This window comes from Acinonyx jubatus, chromosome B4, assembly GCF_027475565.1.
Source record: "Acinonyx jubatus isolate Ajub_Pintada_27869175 chromosome B4, VMU_Ajub_asm_v1.0, whole genome shotgun sequence".
Classification (NCBI taxonomy): Eukaryota; Metazoa; Chordata; class Mammalia; order Carnivora; family Felidae; genus Acinonyx; species Acinonyx jubatus.
In genome coordinates this window covers 105,588,461-105,609,669 of record NC_069387.1, presented here as the reverse complement: position 1 = coordinate 105,609,669, position 21,209 = coordinate 105,588,461, and the positions used below count along the sequence as shown (strand labels likewise).

General features: G+C 31.8%; 1 protein-coding gene across 6 annotated transcripts in view; it reads right to left on the bottom strand.

Moving 5' to 3' along the window:
* LRRIQ1 (leucine rich repeats and IQ motif containing 1) overlaps positions 1–21,209 on the bottom strand; it is a 230,785-nt gene that overhangs the window by 166,062 nt on the left and 43,514 nt on the right. For all 6 annotated transcript variants that reach the window (XR_008300373.1, XM_027071142.2, XM_027071143.2 and 3 more), the window contains exons 11-13: positions 13,505–13,698; positions 12,851–12,978; positions 7,951–8,024 (exon numbers count right to left, since the gene is read on the bottom strand). Coding sequence is in view for 5 of the 6 variants with exons in the window: in XM_027071142.2 (XP_026926943.1) it covers positions 7,951–8,024; positions 12,851–12,978; positions 13,505–13,698 (396 nt within the window). In the remaining variant the exon portion in view is untranslated. The remainder of the gene's footprint in view (positions 1–7,950; positions 8,025–12,850; positions 12,979–13,504; positions 13,699–21,209) is intronic.

The following is a 21,209-nucleotide window of genomic DNA, read 5'->3' as shown; positions in this document are numbered from 1 at the left end:
ATCACCAGCTGTAAGGCTAAGAGCTGCATGATGACACTAAGTGCATGCATCAGTGAAAGACACTGGAGTCTCAGCCCAACCAAAATGAGACCTAACTGAGAATCTCAGAGAGTGTGCACTAGGAGTGAACACAATGCCTTGGGGTACGGGCATGCACTAAGAGTTGAAAACTAAAATGGCTTGTCCTAAAAGAGAATGAAATTAAAGCAGAAAAAAAATATATCCATAAATGCTTTAACCGCCTACTGCAACTGAAGTTAACTCCCTTTAAAAGGAAGGCAACAATATGCAGACTCACTAAACTGGATTATGTAAAATGTCCAACATATAGTTAAAAATTACTAGACATATCAGACAAAACAGAATTTACTTCAGATAAAACACACTTTTTTTACAAAATTTTTTAATGTTTATTTATTTTTGAGAGAGACAGAGCTCGAGGGGAAGGGCCAGATAGAGAGGGAGACATAGAATCTGAAGCAGCTCCCAGCGCCGAGCTGTCAGCACAGAGCCCGATGAGGGGCTAGAACTCACAAACCGTGAGATCGTGACTTGAGGTGAAGTTGGATGCTTAACTGACTAAGCCACCCAGGCACGCCTAGATAAAACACACTTTAAAACAGAGAATGTAATGAGAGACAAAGAAGAGTGTTACATAATGATAAAAAGGGTCAATCCAACATGAGGATGCAACATTGTAAATATTTATGTGGCCAACACAAAAACACCTACATGCTTAAAGCAAATATTGACAGCCTTAAAGAGAGAAATAGACAGCAACACAATAATCATAGAGGACTTTAATATTCCACTTACATCAAAGAATCGATTATCCAGATAGAAAATCAAAAAGGAAACATCAGCCTTAAACAACATGTTAGACCAGATGGACTTAACAAATGTTTATAGAACATTCCACTCAAAAGCAACAGAATACACATTCTTCTCAAGTGCACATGAAACACTTTCCAAGACAGATTATATGTTAGGCAATGAAACAAGTCTTAATAAATTTAAGAGGACTGAAACCATATCAAGCACCTTTTCTGACACGATGATATGGAACTAGAAATTTATCACAAGAATAAAATGAAATTCACAAATATGTGGAGATTAAACATCATGCTACAGGGCGCTTGGGTAGCTCACTTGGTTGAGTAGCTGACTTTGGCTCAGGTCATCATCTCACGGCTCAAAGGCTCATGGGTTGGAGCCCCACATCAGGCTCTGTGCTGACACCTCAGGACCTGGAGCCTGCTTCCAATTCTGTGTCTCCCTCACCCTCTGCCCTTCCCTTGCTTGTGTTCTATCTCTCTCTCTCTCAAAAATAAATAAACATTAAAAAATTAAAAAAAATAAATAAACATCCTGCTACTCAACAACCAATGTTTCAAAGAGGAAATCAAGAGAAATTTAAAAAATACCTTGAGACAAATTAAAATGGAAATGTAACTTACTAAAATTTATGGGATACAGCAAAAGCAGTTTGAAGAGGGAAGATAAAATGGATAAATGCTACCGCAAAAAATAAGAAAAGTCTCAAATAAACAACATAACTTTACACCCCAAGGCACCAGAAAAAGAAGGAAGGTCAAGGTTATTAGAAGGAAGAAAATAACAAAGATTGGAGCAAAAATAAATGAAATAAAAAACAGACAATAGAAAAGATCAATACAACTAAGAGCTGATTCTTTGAAAAGATAAACAAAATTGGCAAACCTTTAGCTGGACTCACTAGAAGGAGGAGGACTCAAATAAATAGAATCCAAAATCAAAGAAATGTTACAACTGATACCACAGAAATACAAAGGATCATAACAGACTACTAGGAACAATTATATGCCAACAAACTGGGACAATCTAAAAGAAATGGATACATTCCTAAAAACATACAACCCACCAAGACTGAATCATCATGAATTAGAAAATCTGAACAGATCAATTCCTAGTAAGATGACTGAATCAGTAATCAAAAACCTCCCAACGAACAAAAGTCCAAGATCCAACAGCTTCACTGGTGAATTCTATAAAACATTCACAAAAGAATACATACTAATCCTTCTTAATCTCTTACAAAGACTAGAAGAGCAGGGAATTCTTCCAAACTCATTTTATGAAGCTAGCATTACCCTCATACCAAAATTAGACAAGAGCACCACAGGAAAATCATAGGCCAATATTCCTGATAAACATAGATATGAAAAATTCTCAGCAAAATATTATCAAACTCATAATAGCAAACTAAATTATCAATAATATATTAAAAACTAATATGATCAGGTGGGATTTATGGACAATCACCAGTCAATGTAACATACCACATCAACAAAATGAAGGATAAAATCATATGATCATCTCAAAGGATGCAGAAAAAGCACTTGAAAAAATTCAATATCCACTTATAATACAAATGCTCAAAAAGTGGGTATAGAAGGAATGTACCCGAACATAATAAAGACCATATAGAATAACCCCACAGCTAACATCATTCTTAATGGTGAAAAGATGAAGCTTTTCCTCTAAGATCAGGAATAAGACACAGATGCCCACTCTCACAACTTTATTCTACATAGTTTTGGAAGTCCTAGCTAGAGCAACTATTCAGGAAAATAAAATAAAAGGCAACCAAATTGGAAAGGAAGGAGTAAATCTGAAGCTATTTGATGACATGATGACATGACATGATGACATGATATATATATAGAAAACCCTTAAGACTTGATCAAAAAACTGTTAGATCTAATAAACAAATTCACTAATGTTGCAGGATGCACAATCAATACACAAAGACCTGTTGGGTTTCTTTACAGTAGTAATAGGGCATCAGAAAAAGAAATTAAGAACACAATCCATTTATAATTCCATGAAAAGAATAAAATACCTAGAAATAAACTTAACCAAAGTGGTGAAAGATCTATATATTGAAAACTGTAAGACACTAATGAAAGAATCAAGGAAGAACAAATAAATAGAAAGACATGCCACGCAATAGGCCAGAAGAAGTAATACTGTTAAAATGTCCATAACACCCAAAGCAATACACAGGTTCAATGCATTCCCTATCAAAATCCCACTGGCATTTTTCACAGACATAAAACAACAATCCTAAAATTTATATTGAACCACAAAAGACCCTGAATACCCAAAGTAATTTTTTTAAGATTATTTTGTTATTTTGAGAGAGAGAGAGAGAAGGGGGTGGGCAGAAAGAGGGAAAGAGAGAATCCCTAGCAGGCTCTGTGCTGTCAGTGCAGAGCCCAATGCAGGGGCTGGCTCAATGTCACCAGCTATGAGAACATCATGACCTGAGCCAATATCAAGAGTCAAACACATAACTGACTGAGCCATCTAGGTGCCCCAACAATCTTTTTCTTTTTAAGTTTATTTATTTATTTTGAAAGAGAGAGAGAGAGAGAGAGAGAGAGAGAGAGAGAGAGAGAGTACAAGTGGAGGAGGGTAGAAAGAGAAGGAGAGAGAGAGAAAACCAAGTAGGCTCCACATTGAGCATGGAGCCCAACACAAGGCTCGATCCCACGACTGTGAGTTCATGACCTGAGCCATGATTCCCCCCAACCACCCAAAGCAATCTTGAGAAAGAATGAAGTTGGAGGCATCATGCTCCTTTATTTCAAACTATATTACAAATCTACAGCAACTAAAATTCAGTATAGTATTGGAATAAAAACAGACATACAGATCAACAGAAGAGAGACTCCAGAAATAACCCTACCCATATATGTTTAATTAACTTATGACAAAGGAGCCAAGAATATAAATTGGGGAAAGGACAGTCTCTTCAATAAGTGATGTTGGGAAAACTGGACAGTCATATTCAAAGAATGAATTGATTATTGTCTTACACCATACACAAAAATTATCTCAAAATGGATTGAAGACTTAAACATAAGACCTGAAACCATAAATCTCCTAGAAGAAAACATAGGTGGTAAACTCCTTGACATGGGTCTTGGTGATGATGTTTTTAATCTAACACCAAAACAAAATGCAATTAAAGCAAAATAAACAAGTGGAACCATATCAAATTAAAAGCTTCTGAACAGCAAAGGAAACCTAGCCGAAATGAAAAGGCAACCTATTGAATGGGATAAAATACTTGCAAATTACATGTCTGATAATTATCTAATATCCAAAATTAATACAGAACTCATACAACTCAATGGCAAAAAACCCTAATCTGATTAAAAAATGGGCAGATGATCTGAATAGACATTTTTTCAAAGATGGCAAAATGATAGCCATCTATGAAAAGATGAAAAGATGAAAAGATATGAAAAGATATGAAAAGATGCTCAACATCATTAATTATAAGCGAAATACAAATCCCAATCACAATGGGATCTCACCTCACATCTGTTAAAACAGCTATTACCAAAAATATAAGAAATAACCAGTGTTGCAAGGATGTGGAGAGAAGGGAACCGTCTCACACTGTAAATGTGTGAATGTAAATGGTGCAACTGCTATAAAAAACAGTATAGAGTTCCACAAAAAAAGTACAAAAAAGAACTATGTTATGATACAGCAATTCTACTTCAGGATATTTTATTTTTTAAAAATAACCCACTAACTTGAAAAGATACATGCACCCTATGCACCCCTATGTTCATTACAACATTATTTGCAATAGTGAAGGTATGTACCCATCCTAAGCGTCCAATGATGCATGAATGGATAAAATAATTGTGGTATATAGATCTACAATGGACTATTATTCAGCCATAAAAAAAATGGAATCTTCTCCTTTGTGACAACATGAATGGATCTCAAGGGCATTAAGCTAAGTGGAATAAGTCAGAAAAAGACAAATGACATATGATCTCTCTCATATGTGGAATCTAAAACAAAAACAAAAACACAAAACAAACAAACAAAAAAGGCTCAGACCCGGGGTGGGGGTGGAAGAAAGGGATGAATTCTTTTTTTGTTTGTTTAAATAAATTGAAAAAAAAATCCTTTGAAAGATATATGTTTATCATGTAAATTCCTGTCACCTCCAAAATCAAAGGATAACATTTTAGCACCAAAAAGAACTGTTTAGAGAAAGATGAGTCTGTAGGATCAGAATTTGGAAGAAAAGTTCTAGTTCTAGTTCACACTGTATGTCCCAGTTATATAGGAATTACCACATATTCTTGCAACCATATAGCCTTTGCCATGATACTCGACATATCTATTCATACTCTCTGGAACTGTTCTATGTACATAACTGTACAGCTCTGTTTGAACGATTTATTGTTTTAGTCATTTCAAAGTTTTCCCAGTGATCGGCTCACAGAGCTGAAGTTGCCCTTGGTAATATGGCTGTTTTTGTTCTCTAATATATTAAGTTTCTCATTTTCAAAACTACCACCTCCATCACCTGAGTGGACTGTTGCTCTGTGGAAGCTAATTTTGTCCAGAGAGAAAAGGAAAGGCCTTGAGAAAAGAAGCCTTTGGGACCCAGAAGCCTGATCTGTGAAGAACATCTGGGGGCCAAGGCTGCACTACCATGATAGGAAGGAGATGGGGGTGTAGTTCAAGCCAAGGTCAGAGACAACTCCACTCTTCATCTGATTGTATACGCACAGAATACCTTTATTGTACACTGAACAGCTAGTAACTTTGGTTGCTGCTGGGGAAGCAAGGCTAAAGAGACTTCTCCTCAACTCCTTTTTTTTAGCATCTTGATCCATATGTTGCTTTTCTCAAATTTTTAATTAAATAAAACACCTCATAAAAATTACTAAATACATAAGGAAATAGTAAATATTATTTACCATTAGATCAGTTAATAAAGAAAAGCAGTTAATAGAAACTCATCCCAAAGTCAAAGGTAAATCAAAATTTTTGACACACCAAAGTAATTCAATGATGAAAAAAGGTTGATTAACAAACGTTGATGGAACAACTGGATATCCATATTAAAAACTAAATTCATCTTCTACTTTGTATCATTCATAAAAAATAATTTGATATGGATCATAGACCTAAAGGTAAAAACTGAGAGTACAAAATTTCTATAAGAAAGCAAGAAAGTATATAAAATCATCTTCTCAAACTGGAGGCAGAAAAATATTACACGGACATAGAAAACAATAACTATTAAAAATAATAAATTAAATTTCATCAAAATTTAAGACTTCTCCTCACCTGAAAATATCATTAATAAAAATTCATAGTTAAAAGACCAGGAGAAAATATTACAAAATATATATCTGACAAAGAATTATAACCAGAATATATAAAAAGCTTATACATAAGAAAAAGGCAAATAACCAAATTTTAAAAATGCTAAGACATTTGAATGGACACAAAAGAATATACAAAAATAATCAATAAATGAATGAAAAAAGCCTTAATATCATTATTCATCATGGAAATGTAAACTAAAACCATAATGAGATAACACAATGAAATATTAAAGATCCTCCAGAATGGAGCAGTTGAAAATCCAGTATATTACTGGTGTAAAATGTTACAACTACTTTGGCAAACAGTTTTTTCAGTTTCTTCTAAAGAGAAACATACACATACTATATTATCCAGCAATTACACTCTGATATACTTATCCCACAGAAATGAAAACATATGTCTACAGAAAGATTTATATAAGAATTTCCCCAGGAAATTCTATAATAATCATGGTAGCCCCAAACCACAAATTATTAAAATATCAATCAACAGGAAAATGGACAAAGTATGATACATTCATACAATAGCCTACACTTCAGCCAAAGGAAAAAAAAAAAGAAAGAAAGAACAGACCACGGATATGGTGGAATGTCACATGAATGTTAAGAAAGCTGGAGGCAAAAGAGAACATACTGTTTGAGGACATTAATATATAGGATAGTCAAGTTAACCTTTATGGTGTCAAATTCAGAAATATTGTTGTCTCCGTGAGGGGAATGGGGATGGGGAAATTTGGGGAGGTATTAATCAACTAAATCAGTTGATCATTCTTTAATGAATTTTTAATTGGTGTTTGCTTTATAAATGTTAGGAGCCAACAAATTAGACAAATTTGTTTACTTATCTTCATTAGGTTATATTTTTCATAGGTAAAAGATATATGAATTTCAAATAAAAATACAATTGTGATATTTGCCAGGTCTATCAGAAAGATACAGGAATTATGATTTTAAAAGTGGAAGGAAATTTAATTGAATGATTTCACTATGCCTTTGAAGGAATTCAGAAATTTCCACACAAATATACCACTCTAGCATATTGACTATTTTGAGTTAAAGGCATTTAAAACACATCAGATGCAAGTATACTGTGACCTTCCTTCATTTCCTTAGAAGAGATGAAATTCCTAAATTAAAGATATCCTCCCTATACTAAAAGAAACACTTTTTTTTTTAAGTTTATTTATTTTGAGAGACAGACAAAGCACAAGTCAGGGAGGGGCAGAGCGAGAGGGAGGGAGAGAGAGAAAGAGAGAGAGAGAGAGAAAGAGAGAGAGAGAGAGAGAATCCCAAACAGCCTCCACACAGTCAGCACAGAGCCCAATGTGAGCTCAAACTCATGAAACTGTGAGATCATGAGCTAAGCTGAAGTCAGACACTTAACCGAACGAGCCACCCAGGTGCTCCTAAAAGAGACATTCTTATCAAGAGGATAGGAGGGAGAAGCCAAGAGAAATGCCTACAACCAAACCTTTAAAAAACAGCAGCAGCAACAACAACAACAACAACAAAAAAAAAACATTACAAGTTGTATCCTTTGCTTCTAAATCTGTCTTGTGTCAGTTTAATTCTTAGTCCTACCCTAAAATCGTAAAAGGATACAGGAGAAATTTTTCCTCCTCTACACCTTATTGTATAGATATGTTATTTGTAAATACCATTAACACATCTATCCAAAACCATTCCTTACCACATTTAGAAAAGAAACTCAAAAGCTTATTATGTACTTTTTAGAAATTATATATTATTCTAAACTTACCAGAAAGACAATTGTTGCTGACATCTAGTTTTTCCAAAGAAACAAAATGAAAAAGCGGTATGATTTTTGTCAAGCTGAAAACAAAGAAATAGAATTCATAAAAATTTTAAATTGGAATGTCCTTATTATGACATAACCACATAATAACGTATTAATATAACACAATTATGTGATAATATGCAATTGTATATGATTATATATACATATATCATTATATATTTGTATAATAAAATGCAATTATAATAACATTAAGAGTGCTAATTAAAAATGTAGTAATCATAAAATTCTAAGTATTTATTCTATAATAGAACATTTGTATTCATTTTTAAGAGAAAACACCATGTATTATCAAGTTCGATGACAAATATCATGGATTTTAATGTGTACATGTTATTTAAATAAAAATAAGTGAACTTTTTTATTATTGTTTTTGTTTGGTTTTTGTATAAAGCCAAATTTACAGAGAATTTATATTACAGATATATTTTGTCCTGGTTCAAACACATAACTTAAACCATGAAGAGGTTAAAAATATAAAAAATATTTGTTTTCACTTTTCAACAACATAACAGATTAGAGTTACTAGTTTTGTTTTTAATTAATTTTGTTTGTTTGTTTTCCAGATCAAAAGTATTATAAGTATTGCAATTATCCAAAGTTACACTAAGGTTATTTCTAAACTAGAAATATGCATCTAAGCAACATTATAATAGAAAATGTTTTATACAGATAGAATGAACTTAAATTTGGCAGAAATATGCAAACACTTAAATTAATAATCATTATTAAGGCATGCATATTCACATTCTAGCAATAATGAATTTTCCTCCTGCATCTAAAAGTTTCTATCATTTTCTAAGATATAGTTGTCAATAAGAACCCAAATTCAAGCCAGGAACATAAGTGATATTCAAAATATTCACATCACTGGAAACAAAAGCCATGAAGAGAAAATTAGTTTAGTTTGATTTGCATTTCCAACTAAGACAAGTCTACAGTTTAGTCTGTAACACAAAACCACATTACCATAGCTATTTAGAAATAAAAATTAAGCCAGCTTTTCTAAATCTTTAAACAACAGAAAAATTCCTTTGCTTGAAATATATTCTCATTACAAACACAAGTCTCCTGAACTAATCTTCCGTATAAATGTCAGAACTCCGTAACAGTTCAAAATATGCCTCAACTAACAGAATATTTCTGGTACAAAAGAAAAAAAAGTATGTATTAATTTCCACTTCTTTTCTTTTCTTGTTTTTTATACTGTCCTTCCAGTTGTCCTGGCAGACATTTTTACATCTTTATTTCTACTATCTCCTTGTCATGAAAAAAAATCTATTATTCTAAGGTCAGAATCTTATAGAATAATACTGTGACTAGAAGCCTCATGGGGTCTGGCACAAAACTAACCCTTGTACTGACCTTGACTCCTTTCTTGTACTATCCTGTTCTGCATTAGCAGAGAGACAGAAGATACTACCGATGAAAAAACAGACTAAATAATGAGACTGGAAAAAGTTCTCTCTGACTGTAGCTAAACCTAAATACAATATTACTATTTATGTTAAGCCTATACAACACCACTTCTTACATACAATTTCCAGGAGGAAAGAAAATCCAAGATAATAAAAGAGTGATAAAATGTTGGCCATTACATTTATATATACACTTCATTATTTGTACATACATTCCTAAATAGTCAAATTTATGAAATGTCACATGTACAATGAAAAGGAAGGAAGGAAAGAAGGAAGGAAGGAAGGAAGGAAGGAAGGAAGGAAGGAAGGAAGGAAGGAAGGAAGGAAGGAAAGGAGGGAGGGAGGAAGGAAGGAAGGAAAGAAGGAAGAGAGGAAGGGAGGGAGGGAAAACAACCTAAAACTTTGTTGCTACATAATTAGTGGATTTAAATCCTAGTTTTATGATTCTCCTACTCAGCATGTTTTGGATCATTATCATTACAAGCAGGAAGTTTAAGTTCCTCAATATAATTCTAATGAATGTATTTATCAACAAGAAAATTCTTACTTGTTTGGTACCTTTAATAAATTTCTAATACTAAATCTTTGTTCTTCTACTAAAAGGGTTTTGAAAGATTAACAGATAATGAGTTTTCTTCCTTTTTTTCAGACTATTTCATGTTTTTAACCAGTAAGTTATATGGTAAAGTGTAGGTAACATATAGGTTATATGAAGACTTCCAGTAAAATAACCAATAAAGTCTTAGAATTAAAAATAAAATTCTCTTTTCAAAAATCAATGCAAGTAAAGAAATATTTGGTTTGACTGAATATTTTTATAATATTAAAACTTTATCTTTTCAGATAACCATGCTTTTAGAATTCTGTTCTTTTTCTTTTTTAAAAGTTTTAATCAAGAAAACTGATTATTCATTCACCTTTATGATTATTCATTAGGATGGTAGAAACCTAATAGTGGAATTCTTTTTTCAAACTTCTAGAACTTTTCCTTTTACTGACATTCTGTGTATATTTTTTCCAAGAAAATTCAAACCAGAAAGACAAAGGACATTAGTGAAAACCTAATACCATTTGACCTTGTCACATTAGCCCTGGGCATAAAAAAGATATAAATTTCAAAGACGACAAAAAGCAAAAGATTTGTACAATGAGCAGCCAATGGGTAATAGTTTCCACTTTCTGCTCCTACTTAGAGTCTCACTGGAAGTAGAAAGACTTATGAAGCCGGGAGTCTTCCAGTTAGGACTCCGCTGAGTCAAACTTAAAACAGTCATATGTTCTAATGAAAATTTAAAACAGAAGTCAAGATGAAACATGTATTTCAAACAATATGTACTAAGTATCATTCCTTATTGTATTTCATTTGTTGGGGGGAAAAGCATATGGACACATAATTTCTTCCTTGTGGTGAAAATATCAAAAATTAAGAGAAAAATGTTTACAATTTAAAAGACACACCAATCACAAATCCAAATATCGCATTTATAAAACTCTTCTGAGATTTGCAAAATATATTGACATACATTTTCCTTTTAGATCATCATTAGAATCCCATGAAACAGGTAAGGTAGGTATTACTACCTCTTTTATATGTAAAAAAACTCAGGCTCAGGCAGTAAGAAGAGAATTGCTCAAGGTCAACTGACAGGTAAGTTGTAGGTTCAGAATTCAAACCCAGATCGGCTGCCCTTGAGTCCATTTCTGTCAGTCACATCCCTGATGTCTTTAGGCCTTTTCCCTTTGTCCTTTCAGAAATGGCAGATTAAATGTGCAAAGAACTTTGAGAGAGTCATAAAGAATATATTCAAATATGTGACAGTGTTAAAAATTTCAAAAGAACACATTTATATAATAAATTTACTTATTTTTATATAGTTAAGTTCAAAAGATTAAGTTCTTTTATTAAGAGTTTTTTTAATGCTAAGAACATATATTACTCAGTTCTGTGTCCCCCAGAATAGCAAACACCACCACCAAATGTTGTAAGGTTAAGCAAATAAATTTATAAATAAGGATTATTTGGATTAAGTATCCCAATTATTATTATCAATTCTAAAAAACATCTAGTGATCAAGTTTATATAATTCCTAGTAATTGCAGATTGATAGGTCAAAAGTCTATCAGAAAGATTTCTTTGATAGTCTAAATTGTCCAAAAAAATTAAAGGCATTATTTCTCAAAAAATGTTATTGACTCGAATATTTTTTAAACTCATTAAATATTATTTTGCTCATTGATGTGGTTTAAGATCCACTTCTATAAGATGTGTGAGGTATGTCAATTACTGAGTGATTTATTGCATATGTCCAAAGCACAGCTGAGCATTTCCATTGAAATTGTGTTTCTTACCTGGAAAATATTGTGAAGAGATCCAGTGAGTTTGTGGATGGCCCACATTACTTAAACAATGTTGTCTAATAGAGCTGGCTCTACCATAAATGTCCTTTTAAAACCAAGTCAACTTTCATGTAATAGAGCTGATTAAAATAATTTGAGGGATTTTTGAATACAGATTCAGTTTTTGCTTTACCAAACAGTGGAATAGTTTAATAGGTATATGTTAAATTATTTGGGACATACATGCTCAAAGGATGAGCACTTCTGTGGCAGAGAATGTGAGAATATTTGATGATTCTTTTAGGAGAAAAATATATATGTATTAAAATCAGGCCGTACTTGTTCACTTGTTCCTCAAGAATTGTATACCTCAAAAAAGCAATTTCTTGTTAAAGGTGGTTTCTATCCCCTACTCCATGTGACTTTGATGAACAAATTAATCATATTAGAGTGAATAGGTCTCAATGAAATATTAAGCAGGAGACATACGCATATTGTACTCCTGTTTTGGTTTTAGACAGTTTTTCTCTGCAAAGATCCAGATGTTTGGTGGTTTCAAATGGATCTTCTGTGTCAGGTACCCATCTCGATTTAATGTTAAGGTATTTTTTTAAGTGTTACTTTATATCCTTAGGGAAATCGAATTTAAATCAATCTTAACAGTTACAAAAAGACATGCAAGTTGAGAGCAGATTAAAAATCATTCTTCCAGGACTTAATAAGTACCACTTGAGAGAATGAGACATCCTTCTGAATTAAATTAACTACCTCCTGCATTTTCCAAGGACTATATTCTTTACAAATATAAACAAACCTGCTCTGGGAGATTTCTACAAGTAGGTCTTTCAGAAGAAATAAAATGAGTAGGATAAGTGGCAATTAAAATTCTACTAAAATTCAAGGGTATGTCAATACACTACTTTTTCAAATCCATTAAGGTTATATTTCTAACATATATATTAATTTATTGTGATGCACTTTCACTAAATTGCTGGGAAAAACTAACAACTTTTCTACTTGTTATGAAGATCAAGCATTTACTTTAATCATTCAATGCATTTAGTGCTTAAACAGTTTGTTTTTACCTGTTTTGAGAGATAGTCAGGTTTTGTAGTAAAGGCAACCAATATGAAGAAAGTGCTTCCACAGTTGAAATGCTATTATCATCCAAGTGCAATTCTCTTAGTAGAACATGATTCTCCAAGGATGGAAGCTATATTTAAATTTGGGTCATTAGCTAATATTAAGCAAAATATTTTGTCATTCAACAAAATTTAAAAACATAAAACCTACTAAAACTAACAACAGACATATTCTGTTAAATTCAGAGTATAATGTTATAAGAATTTTAGGATGAATTAAATTTATAAGAATTAACTTCATAATTAGAATTTGATTTTTTACACAAGTTATCTCATCATAAATTTTAATTAGAATTTCTTGATAAATTGGCCCCATTTATATACTGTTATATTTTAACTGAGTAGTTACTATTTATTTTAGTGTTCTGAAAAACTTATGTTAAATTAGATTTCTTTATCAAATATTCTATGTTGAACATTTTTTTTTAAATAGAGAGAAGTATGTAACAGTTTTAAGTAAACTGGAAATCACATATCAATAATAGGCAAAAAAATAAAGAAAAATTAATCAAACTTGCTTTTAAATGTACAGTTGATATTTCTATTAAAAGGAAAATGTTGCATTAATCACAGAAACCAATAATTCAAAGCAATTACCTCACTTAGATAATTTCCCTGTAACTTCAGTATTTGGAGTAATCCACACTTTTCAATACCTTCAACTTTAGTAAGATGATTATGTGAGCAATCCAGGTATATAATGGTAGGAGTATCACAAAGGCCTTTTGTGCTAATTAACTGATTGTGGTCCACAATTAGTTGCTGAAGATTTTTCAAAGATTCTAAACCACCTGAAAGAAAAATTTTCCAAGATCACTTGCATTGTACATTCTTCCAGAATTGAGAGGAGAGCTTCCATATTTTTCTAAATAATTGCATCTTTATATTTCCCAATATTTCTAGTTACAAGTGAAGACTTAGTCCATATTCCTATGAAATGTGTGTAAGTGTAAAATGTATTATTTTTTAAACTTGTACCCAGGAGAGGTATTTTTGAATGACATAGTTGTGTGCCAATTTAAAATTGAACAAAATACTAAAAAGTATACATTGACACTGAAAATTTTATTTTCAAATGACAATTGAACAAGGGAGAAATAAAAGGACTTGTTTTTTTTTTTTTAAATAGTTTTTAACTCAATTTCAGGGTCTTTAAAGTTTGAATCCTTACTTAAGTCTGAATATATAACATTGGAATGCCATTTTCCTACCATTGACATATCTATATTAGATTCCCAAATGATGTAGGTGCAACCATATTAACAACAATGAAATATTAACATACTCTTCAGGTATTTCAACATTGTCACAAGTGGTCCGCTTTTAACCCAGATAGAGCTCAAACTAATATGATACTATATGAAAAATACCAAAGGAGCCTTAGACTACAGCTCAGTGCTCCTAAGAAAAAAACTGAGAACGTTGTTCAAGTAAGTCATCAGGAATTAGGATTGGAAAGAAACACTGAGGAAGTCTGTAAAAGTTTCATGGAAGATATTAAAAATCTAGAAAATGTTATTTATATTGAATATTGAACTACATATGATCTCTCTATGCATCACACTATTGTATGAAATAGGCAGTTTTAAAAACTGGAAGTATGGCTTATGGTCTAAAGTAAGTACAGTTAAGCAGAATGTCTTCAGTGAGTATTACACATATGGGAGTCATTGAGGCTAAACTTTGGAGAATCAAGCTTCATTGTGATTTTCTTGTCAAACCCCAAAATATTTTTTTTAATTAAATGTTGGATTAGGCATGAGTTTTCAACCAAAAAAAATTTATTTGATAATAAACTGAAAGGTAATCTTGAAAGAAACATCATTATGTATAAAAATATATCTGGAATTTATGTAATAAATTTATCCTGGAGACATTTAAAGCATTAACTCAAGGTTTGTTCTTCTGATTATACCTTGTAATTTATAGAAAGAAAGGGCAGAAAGACTGCTTATATCAAAATGGAGAAATAAAAGGAAAAATCAAGTAACATTACCAAGATTTCACAAGAAATCTTAGTCTGCATCATATTTTAAAAATATATCTAATATCAATATGTAATATATAAAATTCAGAATTATGATAAATATTGTACAAATATTTCACAGAGATATATTTTAAGAAAAACTATATATCAAAATTTCAGTATTTCTAATAGTTTGAGTCAAAATAATTTGATATTATGCATGATTATTTCTTATGAAAAGGAATATATTTTTATGCTAAAGAGTAAATTTTCTTATAATGATAAATAAATTTTATAATATCTAAGAAAAGCAGGAAAATGCATAGAAGACCTATAGAAGAGAGAGAATGAAATTTAAATGTAGGCAGTAATCTTGCATTTTTAACTGCTTATCTAGGATTATATGTACTGGTATTTTCTTGTAATGTAAAATAGCAAGCATAACTTAGAAAAATTGTCATCTGTTGTTGTTCAAGGAGTGAATTGTTCTGCCCTATAAGAGATGACTAACCATTTAAATAACAGACCAATTATATATTATTAATTCTAAGGTATTAGAAATAGCATATTACATATTCTAATAATTATATATTCGTTAAAATGTAATTTAAAGTTTGCTGAAACAGAAAATACTTTGGAATTTAGTATGTCTTATGATCACTTCTAAAGAATATCAGTAAACCCACTGAAGTAGTTTAAAGGTATTCAAGGCAGAAGGAAATGCTAATAAAAATTTGTAATTGTGTAAAATAAAATTTCCTTTATCAAACATTTACACATGTTAAGCAATCTACTTCCATAAGCTTAATATTTTTAAAAGCCATGCACATTGCTCTTAAGCTTTTCAGAGGTATTCAGAAATAGAATCTTCCATTAAATCATTTAGAGTTGGGAATGCATTTGTAAAACTTTTCAAAGGTCACACAAGAAGAGAACCAAGAATGAAACATTAGTCATACACTGAGTAAAGCTAAAGGATTTGGCAGAAGCAGCCTAAAAGAAATAGGAAATAGCAGACAAAGCAGCAGAATAATTGGGAAAGAACAAGAGGAAAAAGCAAACGGAATTCTGTGATGATGACAGTGGTTACTATAAATAAAAAATAAAATAATATACATTTTACAATTATGAAAGGCATTTTTATTCACAGTAAATTATATATGGCCAATAGTGTGAACAGGAGTATGGAGAGGCCACTGTCTTGGCAGTCATGAAGTAGCTAAAGACTTTTGTTAGAGGCAACAATAACATAATCAAGATGGAAGTCACAGTGCAGTAGAAGTGGGGGCAAGGAGTATAGACCGTTTTTTTGATACTTGATTATGGAGAGAAGGTCATCTAAACTGCTCAAAATGGCCCACAAAACCCTATATTTGAACTCATCCTCTACTACTATCCCATTATCTTGGTTCATTCTACCATGTTAACCTCATTGCTGTTCCTCAAACATGCCACACACACTTCCACCTTAGGGCTGTCTGTATATGTAAAAAGCAATATGAGAGTGTGAACATGTTAGGCTAGGAAGAATTAAGTAATGCCCACCAACTAATTTCAAACATTAAGACACCATGATTTTTAGCCAGTACACAAAGAAGGTATAATGAGTCCATTCAATAATCTGTTTGAGATTCCAATCTAGTGGAATTACCATGATTTCACGCCTCCGATACCGAGGAATATTTGACAGAGCATTTGTACTTCTATGAATCCATTACATAGTAATACACACACAACTACAAAGTAAAATGTAGAGAAACTCCTTTCCATACTATTTAAAACAAAGAAATGGAGATAAGTTAAATGTCTATCAGTAAGGGAATAGTTAAATAAATTATGGAGTATCTAAAAATGAATACACCTAATCTTCAATATGAAGTAGTCTGACATAGAAGGATGTCCATGATCTATTACTATATGTAAAACCTAATTTGTATACATAGGCTTTTAGCCATTTGAGTGAGTATATTGGAATTTAAATCTATACATCTATATTGGTATTGCAAAAATATCTTAATTGATTCATAAACAATTATGAGCCATGGTTACTCTTACAAAATAAAAAAAAGAAGGCTTAAACAGAGAATGTTTTATTGCTTACATTAGATAATTCTCTATTTTTAAAAAATGCTTAAATGAGAATGCACTTCTTGCATAACAGATTTAAAAACAATCTATTTGGGGGAAAAAACTCAGAGCAAGTATTGAATAGAACTGTTACTTTGTATTTAATCCTGACTACCACCACTACCAACAATGATTGTTTAACTGAAGAAAACCTTGGAAAACCTGATCTGCTATTCATTAAAAGGGCTTGCTATAGAGCTAAACAGGGGAACTCTGTACTTAGATAAGAGGACATACCTCTTCGACTTTAAGATAAAAGTTTTAAAGGAAATGCAATGAAACAGTAGACAGAGACTGGGTAAGATCTCTATAGCACTGGCCTAAATATAACTGTGAGGGAGGATGCGTATATGAATATATATATACATATGTGTATATATACATATATATGTATATATATATGTGTTATGCATATGTGTATATACATGTATATATATATGTGTGTGTGTATATATATGTATATATATAGCCTAAAACTTAGTTTAATGACAAAAAAAGGAAATCATTTTAAAAAAATATGTGAATTATGTGGAACTGAGGCATGCCAACAAACAAGTGCATGAGCTCAGAAGATCTTTCAGCCTCATTGAGCCTTGAGATGACAGCAGTTCTGGTTGGCAACTTGACAGCAACCTCTTGAGAGATCCTGAGACAGAACTACCCAGTTAAGCCACTCCCAGATTCTTGATCCACAGAAAATATGAAGTAATAAGTGTGTGTGGTTTTATATTGCTCTTTTAGGGTACTTCACTTCACAACAACATACAACTACTACAGTAAGGATTACATTCTGAAGAAAATATGAGAAAGAAGAAAATATATTGAAAATCCTTGGGGCGGTAGAAGGACAGTTAAAGAAACTTAATGTAACAAGAATTCAAAGACATTAAAATAACAGATGGGTACACAAGTGGACCAAAATAACACCATGACAGAACTAGTAAATACTTTAGGAACAACATTCTACAGAACAGAGAACTAAAGCTTGAATTGCCCACAAAACAACAACAAAAAAAAAAAGAGATCATCACATGAAGAATAAAATATGAAGAAGCTGAAAATAAAGACATAGATTAAATAATAATAGACGTGAAAGACAGATAAACTCAACCAACATATGAATCATCTATGATTGAAAAATAGAACCAAGACAAAAAGTTTTCAAATATATAAAAACCAAAATTTTCCAAAAACAATATAATAACTTAGTCTGTAGTTTGAAAGGGACATTGCGTTCCAAACAAATTTATGTGGATTTCTTGACTATGTTTCTTGGTTCAGTTATGAATCAAGGACAAGGAAACGTTATTCAGGTATCTACACAAAAATCAGTTATGAGGGTAGAAAATCAAGTTGGCCTCTCACTTGCAATAGCAACACACAATATCATGTATTGTCACACAGCACCAAGTGAAAGTGTTACTTGCACAATAAAGTATGAGTTTATTTTTCTTTAATGTTTATTTATTTATTGTGAGAGAGAAACAGCATGAGCAGAGGAGGGAATGAGAGAGAGGGAGACTCAGAATCCGAAGCAGGCTCCAGGCTCTGAGCTGTCAGCACAGAGCCCGACGCGGGGCTCAAACTCACAAAACTTGAAATCATGACGTAAGCTGAAGTTTGACGGTTAACCAACTGAGCTACCCAGGCACCCCTAAAATATGAGTTTAAAGCACAGCTTTAATCTCATTCAAGAATGAAGGCAATTGACAGTCTCAAATGTGAAAGAATTCGGGAATTATAGGACACATATTTCTTTGAAAAATAAGATTTAAAAAGAGCTAATGAACTGGATAATCCAGACAAGCAGAGGATGAAAGGAGTAGTTGTCAAAAGAACTGTATTGACCGTCATACAGATCTAATGTTGCTAACGGATATATATGTAGAATCATAACTCCTGATGTGAGTAATAAAAATTGTGAGGTGAAAAGAATAAATATTCTAATTTATTTCATTTTCTTAAAGAGTTAATATTGCCTAAACTAGATGAATTAAAAGCACATGTTTTCATAATTTACTGAACAACAAAAAAGGTATTATAACTGACAAAACTGGAAGGGGGAGATGGAGGTATGAATGAGATAATATTATCATCTTTTTTTTAAAGGTTTTATTTATTTATTTTTAATGTTCATTTATTTTTGAGAGGGAGATACAGAGTGTAAAGAGGGGAAGGGCAGAGAGAGAGGGAGACACAGAATCTGAAGCAGACTCCAGGTGCTGAGCTGTCAGCACAGAGCCCGATGTGGGGCTCGAACTCATGAACTATGAGATCGTGACCTGAGCCGAAGTCAGATGCTTAACTGACTGAGGTACTCAGGTGCCCCAATAATTTTATCATCTTTAGCATGAGGAAGCCACTCTAAAATTTCAAAGACAAAACATTTTCATATATTTTCCTGCTCTGTTGTTTAATAATGCTTTTGTGAGTTTTTAAATATGTCCTATCTTAGGAAACTGTAGAAAAATTGACTAAAAGGGAATGTTCCCAACCAGTAATTCATATAGGGATGACTTTTTTGTTGTTCATCATAAAATTATTTTGTATACATTAATATATTTTAATGATTGCTTTACTTTACAATCATGGTACTTTTTAAAAACTCATATTGGTATTCAACTCAGTAGTGGTTAAAGTTATGTCTGCATTATCTCAAAAGCAGCACTAAAATGTTGACTTTCTTTAATATTAATATAAAATATATGCCTAGAGCTCATCTCTTTAAGTATAGTATAATAATCACAGATATTAAACTTTTTCTACCATTTAATTAAACTTTACTTAATTAACTACCTAAACTTTTTTAATTTAACTTTACCCTAAGTATACTTATTCATATAGAAAAATTAAGCATGATTGGCTGAAGAGTTACCATATTCATTTCAAGTGATTTCTTATTTCAATTACTTTTTTCTTTCATATAAATGCCTCCTATATATAGAAGGACATTCTGTTTACCATTTTGTATTTGTTATTCCTCAAAGAGTTTGTGATTTCTATTTAGGTGTCAGCTATGCTTATCACAGTTTTATTTTCTTGATAAGTAGTATATGGTATTTTTTTTCTAATTTTTTGAAATAAGAAGCATAGAGTATCATATATTAACACATATATATAAATCATTTATTTTCCCCATATTTCTACTACAAATATCAAAACCTACTTTTTCAAAAATGGCTTTACTTGTAATATAAAATTCATCAGGGACTTGTTTTACTAGTATCAGCCCTGTGCTGTGTCCACACAGAAATAGAAAAATAATAAAGGCAGAATCTCTGCTAAAATATCTTACTGGATCCCTTCAACCACATTTTTTAAAAAATTATAGCATGTAAAAACGTTAACACTTTATTGTGAAGTGAATAGAGTAAATTACAAAACAATATTGCAGTAGTGATTTTTTTAAAGGCAGAAAACAATATGGAAAGACAGAACAACTAGGCAAGAAAATAAATAAATGGCATCCAAATTGGAAAGGAAGCAACACTATCACTATATGCAGAAGACATGGCACAATATATATAGAGGACCCTAAAGACTCCATCCACCAAACTGCTAGCATAAATGAATAATGAGTAAAGTAGCAAGATACAAAATCAATGTATAGAAATATGTGGCATTTCTATATACTAATAATGCATATATGAAAAATATCCCATTTATAATTGCACCAAAAATAAAATAAAATACCTAAGAATAAATTTAACCAAGAAGGTGAAAGACCTGTATATTGGAAACTATAAGACACTAATAAAAGGAAGTGAGGAAGTCACAAATAAATGAAAAGCCATTCTGAGCTCATGGATTGAAAAAAATGTATATTGTTAAAATATAACAATATCCAAAGCAATCCACACAGCCAATGCAATTCCTATCAAAATCCCAATGACATTTTTCACAGAAATAGGACAAATAATTCTGAAATTTGTATGGAACCACAAAAGACCTTGAATAGCCAAAGCACTTTTGAGAAAAAAACAAAATTGGAGATATCACACTCCTTGACTTCAAACTATATATCAAAGCAATAGTAATCAAAACACGATGGTACTGGCATAAAAACAGACACATAGATCGGGGAACAGAACAGAGACCCCAGAAATAAACCCACACACATATGCCAATTAATTAATGACAAAGGAGCCAAGATTATACAACAAGGTAAGGGCAGTCTCTTCAATGAATAGTTTTGGGAAATCTAGACAG